This window comes from Mirounga angustirostris, unplaced genomic scaffold (genome assembly GCF_029215605.1).
Source record: "Mirounga angustirostris isolate CCGP_5_RB_7025 unplaced genomic scaffold, mMirAng1.0.hap1 SCAF_11, whole genome shotgun sequence".
NCBI lineage: Eukaryota > Metazoa > Chordata > Mammalia > Carnivora > Phocidae > Mirounga > Mirounga angustirostris.
In genome coordinates, this window is record NW_026991719.1 from 83629097 (window position 1) to 83638060 (window position 8964).

Sequence of the window (8964 nt, forward strand, 5' to 3'; positions counted from 1 at the left end):
GCAAGGGGGCGCAAGTGCTGACGTATGGCTGGCTCTAGGAACCTTAAATATCACTGGGACAGTTGTCAGCATCTGTGCACCCAGCCAGTGACTCCATCAGTGGTGGCAAGTGCTGAGTTTGTCCGCACAAATTTCTCCATAAACTGCAGTCAGTCCAGCTGTGTATGTGCTAATAATAGCCTCGGCTTTTATCCCTTGTAGCTAGCCAACGCTCTCTGCTGCCATGGGTGTGGTAAAACTGAAGGTAGACCTTCATGCAGTGCCAGGACTGTCTAGAGAAGCTGGTCACTCACTCCATGTTTCCTTCCCTGGTGAGAGGAATTCTTACTAGCTGGGACATTTCTTCTTGGCCCAGAACAATGCTAGCTTGGGGGATGGAATGATGCAGGGAAAAGGAAGTTGACTTCCTCGACTTCTTGTGCAATTGTGCTCTGCTTGTTTGTTTGCTTGACACTACGGCTAGAGCCGCCTCAGTGGAATGGAGAGGTCGCCCAGATGGGTTTTGCTCACGAACCACCATCGAATCATTGAGGCTGTCAAGGAGTGGGGAAGCTGAGATCCCCACATCTCCATTTTTCTCCAATGTCTGAGATTACCCCATGTGAGAAAGAACACTGAGTTCCTGAAAGGGAAAGAATATTCATTATGCCAGTCCAATTATTATCACCAGCACAATAATTACGCACACGATTTTTCCTTAACCAAAATTCCCAGGGGTGTGTGACAATATACCCGGCTAAGCCTCAAAGCCCCCCAGAGTGGTATGGACCCTGTCTAACTCCATTTCCCATGGGTTAACGTTTTTCACCATTGCCTCTGTAGGAATATCATGTAAGAAGAGGTAGGTAGGTACATCACTGGCACCTTTCAGGATTTCAGAAGATTAAGTACCTATTTAATGCCCTGGACACCTTACCCCATCTCAATTCTGGTTACCTTAAGACTTTAACTCAGAAGTAAAGACATTTAAGAAAAAATGATAACTCAGAGTATTTACACCAACTGGCACCAAATGAACAGACATTGTAAAGAATGTAATTGAGGACGATAGAAAAAGATGTGGGATGTAAGAAGGAATGATAATAGAACGAATTGGCAAATAGAGGTAAATGATACATTGATGGCATCAAATAATTATGCTGATTGTGGCAACTTAAAGAAAAAAGTTAACAAGGTAGAACGAAGTACAGGATTGTGAATCACTTGGATAATGGGTTGTGTCCAAGGAGAGCACCTCATACCACTACAGGAAGCACTCCGCCATCACCTCCAGAGAGATCCAGACAGCCATGCACCCGCTGCTGCCTGCCCAGGAAGACTGGCAAGCATGCCGTGTCTGAGGCCACCGAGGCCGTCATTAGGTTCACCAGAGGCCAGTGAGCACCCCCAGGAGCGCCTGACCACACCCCAAACCAAAGGCTCTTTCCTAAGCCACCTCACTTGGTGGGAAAAGACCTGTGGCCCTCCAAAGTGCAATCTACTGTAGTGTTGGACTTGTGACGTTCTGCCGAGTTTTAAAAATTCTTATTGTGAAAGAAATGTTAAAAACATTATCAGCTCAACTTTATATGTGTCTTTAGTGCAGCCTGTTATGATTTTTCTTCATCATACTGCATTTCATCACTTTCCTAAATGGTCGTTTCTATTAGGTATTCCTCTAGGTCAGCCTCTTCAGAGATCTTTACAGTCAAAATTATTTCCACAACAATTTTATTTACCTCACGTGTTCTCATTCTCCCACCTGTGTACAGTAGTATCAGCGAGAGAGTTTTTTTTTTTTCAATATGTGTGGTATAGCAATAATTAAAGTGCAGTAGCAGCCATGACAATCACACTTACCCCATTCACACTCCTTTAACATAGCCCGTTATCCGAATTCACATAAATGCATAAAAGAGGACCCAAACACCGTGCAGAAAACTCAATCAAACCATCTAGGAAAGTGCCATGCTCAAGCTCCTGACCTTGTGAAAGGCCTACTTCGCTTCATTCAAATTTACCTGATTCTGTGCCTTGGTAGCCTATCATCTTTCCCTTTTGATATAAAAGGCTTCCTGCACTGCAATCATGCCTGGATGACTGGGTCGTCCAATGAGAGCAGCTGTGCTCCCAGCCTCCCCTAGCAGAAGCCAATAAACAACTGGCAGCGCAGGATCCATGGCCATTGGCCCAAAGGGTGGTGGGGTGACCAGGGCTGAGCCAATAACAGCCTTCCTGTGACATGCAGCCTGGAGATTGAGGGGGAAGGTGGTGTGATTGTCCGTGTGCCTGTGGGTTTCTGTTGAAGCTCTTCCTTTTAACCAGGGTGGTTGAAGTGTAGACATGCAGATGTCACAGTGGGACCTGTCCGTCTCGTTTTGCATCAAAATAGAAGGAAGCTGTTTGGCAATTAAGAGAACTAAGGTGAATCCTTCCTCTACCTCAAGTGATCTGATGGGTAGGAGGACTTGGGATAATGGTAATGCACTTTAATACCCATTGTGTTTTTCTTCTTGGTGCATGGGCTTTTTTCCTTTCTTTGATTCTTTTCCTATAGGTACATGCTGAATTTCAAAGTAGCTGGTGATTATCCAAGTGCTCTCCACTCAATTGATTTCTAGCTTCCCATATATCTGTGAAGGGAGAACACACTGGCGGGGGCAGGGGTGGGAACTTCAGTCCTTTGGAATTTGTTACAAGTTGCACGAAAACCCACCATTTTGTTATGTTTGCTATGTGTTCCATGTGAACTTTTAAAATAAATTCTAAATAACCTTTGAGCTGAATGTAGAAACCTGTGAAAGATGTCATTCTGAGCCAAACAGTGAGACAAAAGCTAGGTAAACTACAGCAATCCAACCTCTTCTGGAGCCCATTAGAAGAAAGAAAAAGCCAAAGGCATTTGAGGGCGGACAAAAAGAGCTTGCTTCTTAAAAACCCTAGAAAAGCTACGACAAAATCCAGTGCAAGTAAATCCTTGTGTGTGGTACCTAGAAATTGCCATATATAGCGGGAAGGAAATTTTAGAAGCCGAAGGCTCCTTGTGGAGCCATTTGCCTTTTCAGAGAAAGAAGTGTGCACCGTTTAGAAAAAGAAAACTGAATTTCACTAAGTCTCTTAAATTCTAGATGTTCTTCAAAGTTACTCATGCATATTGGTGTCATACACGTTGTAGCATATAAAACGTTATTTTCAGAACCTGAGTCCATTAGAATGTGTGTGTGTGTGTGTGTGTGTGTGTGTGTTGCACTTGTAATTTCAGAAATCCAATGGGAGGACTGGCAAAACCACATGAAAATGCACCATAATTGGACTGTGGATGGGCCACTTGGAGTGGAAGTGTGAGAGATACACATGAAATCTGGGAAGGAGAAAGGAAAGTGGGGTTTGATGTTGAAGACCAGAGTGGGAATTGAATACATGTGATTATTCCCTTCACTGGTGATTGAGGAAAAAGGTACCTAGTGAGCAATCATGGTGTAATGCTGTGGTTACCGAGATGAAGTAAGGGAATGGCTACTGCTTCACTAACAAAGTATAAGCAACAACACGGGGGAAATAGCAGTAATAGGACAGGCATATACAAATGAAACCTTTTCAGTGCTATTCATATTGTGAAATTCTTTGAAAAGCATAAGCAAGGACCCAAACTCAGTACAGAAATATCTAAATCCAAAAGTTCAAGAAACAACAAGTATTCAGGACCCCTCCCAACTGAGGCTGCCACTCTTAATTCAGATTTATCTGACTTTGTTCTTTTCAGGCATAACCTTTTGTTCTTGAAAGGTCAGAACTTAGTTACTTACAACCCTATGGGTATTGTGGAGCATCCGATTAGTGCAGCCCCACGCTTCTGAATCAGCCTCTGATGGACCTGCAGCCTCTGAGCCACAGCCATTGGCCCTGTACGTGAGGAGGTGTCTCAAGATGAGCCAATACGTGTCTTCCTTGGTTATTCCACCTGGGAGACTGAGAGGGAAGCGCCTCCGAGTTTTTTTGTTTTTTTTTTTTTTTTAATGAGCTCAACCTGTTTATTCTTAAATTCAACAGCCATAAAGCCACTCTGTCAGATTGCTGTCGAGGTTTGTAAATGCTGCTTTCAATTTCTCTGTTTATGCTGTTGTGGGAAGATGACAGTTTGTGGATCAGCACCAGCCCAGGGGGCACATTTTGAGTAGCAATGTGATGGAAGTGTCTTGCCTGAAGGATGTTGGGTGTGAGCATCTGAGCAGGGGCTCAAACCCCGGTCTTCTCACTCCAGGTGCAGAAAGACTTGCTCCCCCTGCAAGCCTGCCACTGCATCCACCTGAAGCCTGTCTTCCCCTGTTAGCCATGGACAGAAGGAGGTCCCTGAGGTGGGCAGCAGTCGTTCAGACACGGCAACGGAGACATCACTCCCCATTCTCCTCATCTCCCCAACTATGGGCCACCGCTATTTCTGTTTTATGTCTCTGTGGATTTGCCTGTTCCGGACATTTCATAAGAATGGAATCAGACAATATGTAGTGTTTTCTGACTGGCTCCTTTGACTTGCAAAAGGTCTTCAGTTTCGTCCATGTTGCAGCATGTATCAGTACTCCATTTCTATGGCTGAATAATATTCCATTCATACCGCACCTGTTTATCCATTCATCAGCTGCTGGACATTTGGGTTTCCCCCACTTTTTGGATGTTATAAAAAATGCTGCTATAACTATTCTTTTATGAGATTTTATGTGGACATAGATTTTCACTTCTCTTAGGTATATATTTTGGGATGAAGTTGCTGGGTTATATGTTATCTCTCTGTTTAATGTTTTGAGGAACTGCCAGACTGGTTCACAAAGTGGCTGCATGATTTTACTTTCCCACCAGCAACAAATGACAGTCCCACTTTCTCCTCATCCTCGATAACACTTTGTTATTTTTATCTGTGTTTTTGATTGTAGCCATCCTTGCAGGTGTGAAATGGTATCTCATTGTGGTTTTGATTTGTCTTTCCCCAGTGACTCATGATGTTGAACATCTTTTCATTTGCTTAGTGGACATTTGTGTATCTTCTTTGGAGAGATGTGCATTCAGATTCTTTGTCCATTTGTTAATTTGCTTATTTGTCACTTTATTACAGAGCTGTAAATGTTCTTCATATATTGTAGAGACAAAGTCCTTTATCAGATATATGCACATATATTTGTAAATATTTTCTTCCATTCTGTCGGTTTTCACTTTCTTGGTGATTTTTTTTAAATTTTATTATGTTATGTTAATCCCCATACAATACATCATTGGTTATTGATGTGGTGATCCACGTTCCATTGTTTTCATATAACACCCAGTGCTCCATGCAGTACGTCCCCTCCTTAATACCCATCACCGGGCTAACCAATCCTCCCTCCCCCCTCCCCTCTAAAACCCTGTTTGTCTCTCAGAGTCCAGAGTCTCTCGTGGTTCATCTCTCCCTCCAATTCCTCCCCTCCTCATTTTCCCCTTCCTTCTCCTAATGTCCTCCATGCTATTTCTTATGCTCCACAAATAAGTGAAAGCATATGGTAATTGTTTTAAATTTTCATGAGGTTCACATTATCTATTTTCTCTTTTATTGCTTGTGGTATCATATCTAAAATTCTATTGCCAAATCTGAGGTCATGAAGATTTACCTTTATGTTTCCTCCTAATCGTTTTATATTTTAAACTCATTAAACATTTAAAGCTCTGTAATAAAGTGAATTGTGTTCTAGTGTTTCGTGTAGAGTAGGACTTTTACATGATAAACTAGGACAGTAAGCTGAGGCGATTTCAAAGCACAGGGTTGAAGAAACAGCCCAGTTTCTCCTTACTGCTATAATAAATGCCAGCAGAGATAAATTAAAGAAGGTACCATGAAACAAAAAGAAATGATCACATAATACTTTGCAGCCTTCTCAGCCTATCCAGGTAGCCTGCTTTAGGAAAAGGGCCAAGGGTGTGCCTGGGGGAAAACCATTATTTGGGAGCTTAGGCATGTGAGGCATGGGTCCAATCGACCATCTCAGCAGAAGCCAGGATTGGAGATATAGTTATGCAAGAAAAATGTGTGGAGGACCCTACTGTGCGATAGCTTGAACCTTATGGATTGCAGGGAAAGCCAACAGGTGTCTTATTCTGAGAATTTGATGCTGGCTGAAAGGTGGCCAGCTAGAACTAAAGGGAAAGAGATGGGACAACATGAAGGAAGACTGTTGGGACTGCTGGCATTTGGCAGGTGAGAAAAGGGCCCACAGATATATCTCACTGGGAACATGTGCTGTTCTTCAGGAAAGGGGGTAAAGGACCCCATAGAAGTTTCAGTGGCGGGCAGGGCTGCCACTGCCAATACAGACCCAGAGGTGCAATGCCAGGTTCTGTAGATCCATCTCCTCCTTGATTCCTGAGACCGAGGCCGCCTCCTGGGTTCCAAAGGTTAGGACCACCTATGGTGTTCAGAAGAAGGTACTATAGCATCCCTGGACAGGTGGGAGGTCATGGGAGAGAATGTATGGCTGTCACCCTTGTGACAACCACGCCAATCTCATATCCTCACCTCTTGCTTTGTGCAGAAAACATGGGGAAATAAGTTTCAGCTCTGGTTTATCCCATTCTGCTGGCCCTCCCTTACAGCGTTTACAAACTAGCACCACGAGGAGCTATTATGAGATGTGTAATTACTTATGACCAGTTGATATCCGACCCCCCCCCCCCCACACACACACCTCTTAATTGTAACTCCTTAATATACTGTCTTTGGGTAGATAAATGAAAAGGGACTGGTCCAATTTATGCCACCCTTTCTTGTGTGCTGCTCCCTACCTGCCAAAAAGGGGTCCCTCCCCCCGCCCCCCCACACAAAGTAATTGAATAGAAAGGGAAGGTGCTCCGATATGGCTACCTCCTGTTACACATTCATGAACTGTTTAAGCCCAGGCATCATTTTCCTCCTCTCTCCCAATGTACTCATGTGTTTCCATCACCACCACTTTACCTTTGCTGTCATTTTCAGAGATGGACACATTGACTCTGGGTCTCCAGAGCATCCTGGTTTCTAGCATGTCCTGATCCAATGGCACTTACTGCTTATCAGAAATAAGGTAATGATGTGCAATATAAAGTATTCCAATAAAAACAGGACTCTCCTCAGATCTGTTACTGTTTTGATGTTGAAAATCAGCAGACAAAATGCACAATGAAATGGAATGTTTGAAAGATTTTCTGACCGAGGTCCCAAGAAGTTTAGAGGGCACCGGATTTCCCTCTCTGATTGTCCGATGTGATGTGATGTGAAGCTCGAGGGTATGCAATCACAGGGGACACGGCCTGGCATAGAGCCCCACTTCCCTGCATTGCATTTTGTCCAATCAGATATGGAGGTTGCCCGTGACGTCAGGAAATGCAGCGACTATAAACGGGCCAGCGCCCCTCTGCAGCCGCCATTGTCCTTCCTTCCGAGCTGTCGGGAAGGCGAGCCCCACATGGCTGAGCCTGGCTGTGAGACCTCTTCTGGCGAATGCGTGGGCACGGAGGAGCCCACAGAAGTGGACCCGAAGAGCCCGAAGCACGAGCAGCCAAGGCGCCAATGCCGCCGCCGCCGCCGCCGCCGCCGCCGCCGCTGCCCCAACAGTTTCGCTATCTACTTCCCCAGGGTTCTGAAGCAGGTTCACGAGGGCCTGAGCCTCTCGCAGAAGACCGTGAGCATCTTGGATTCGTTCGTCAAGGACATCTTCGAGCGCATCGCCGACGAGGCCTCTCGCCTGGCCCGCTCCGCCAAGCGCTCCACCATCACCTTCAGGGAGATCCAGACAGCCGTGTGCCTGCTGCTGCCCGGGGAGATGGGCAAGCACGCCGTGTCCGAGGGCACCCAAGCCATCATCAGGTACACCCTCCGCCAATGAGCTGCCTCCGGACCGCCTGACCACCTCGCAAACCAAAGGCTCTTTTCAGAGCCACCTCACTTGGCCCAAAAACACCTGTAACTCTCCAGAGACCCACCTACTCTCGCGTTTGGACCTGTGCCGTTCTGCCCGTCCTTGTAACACTTTTGTCGTTTATGAAACATTACCAAAATATCAACCCCACTTTATTGTATGTCTTTAGTGCAATTTGTTCCGAGCAAAATCATCAATTTACTTTAACCACGTTGCAGTCATTTGCTTGCGTAGAGTGCCATTTCTCTCAGTTATTGGACCTGTGCCATTCTGCCGATTTTTATCTCACTTGTACCATGAACAAAACATTATGAAACATCACAGCTCCACTTTAATATACGTCTGTAGTGCGATTTGTTCCAAGGAAAATCAGAATTTTCCTTAACCATATTGATTTTCATGGCTTTCCTAAATGGTCGTTTCTGTTAATTATTTCTCCGAGTCAGCCTTATGGGGATATTTGCATAATGGTATTTACCCTTTTGCTTTCATTCTCTCACTAGTGCATGGTGCAATTTTCGAGAAGTTCATGGTGTCTGATATGGCAACAGATAAAATGCAGAAGTAGATGTAAAAATACATCTGAGTTCTTTAGGCTAGATATTAAGGAGATTTTCAGATATCTGAAACGATGTCAATCTCCTCTCTTCTTTTTTAGGAAACATATTTTTCACATGCATTTGTAATTTATATCAGCATGATGTCATGGGTTTTTAAAAATTATTTTAAAATAAATTGACTAAAATTTCTATTCTAATGTTTTGTTAAAGTAAACACTGTCAGGTACAACTGGCACAAAGGTTCTTTGGCTTCCTATTAATTTTGAGACGTGTAAAGTTGTCCTGAGACCAGAAATGGTTCTGGAGATTTACTCATTCTGGTGCAATCGGGTCAACTGAAAATAGCCTCTTTTCGGTGGTCAACTTTCAAAAACAATTCAATGCCTAATATCCCTCAAAACTTCCAAATCATATTGCTAACTGAAATGTACTTTACAGAACCTTCAGTTGACTTTGGCTCCTTGGACTAATGCAAGATGGAGGGAATTAGTAATCTTAGTTTATCTGGA

The 8964-nt window shown here is 44.2% G+C and overlaps 1 protein-coding gene across 1 annotated transcript; it reads left to right on the plus strand.

Moving 5' to 3' along the window:
• Positions 1 to 7334: 7334 nt before the first annotated feature.
• LOC135361870 (late histone H2B.L4-like) lies at positions 7335 to 7862 on the plus strand. Its single transcript, XM_064573603.1, has one exon. The coding sequence runs from the start codon at positions 7335 to 7337 to the stop codon at positions 7860 to 7862; it is 528 nt and encodes a 175-aa protein (XP_064429673.1).
• Positions 7863 to 8964: the final 1102 nt, after the last annotated feature.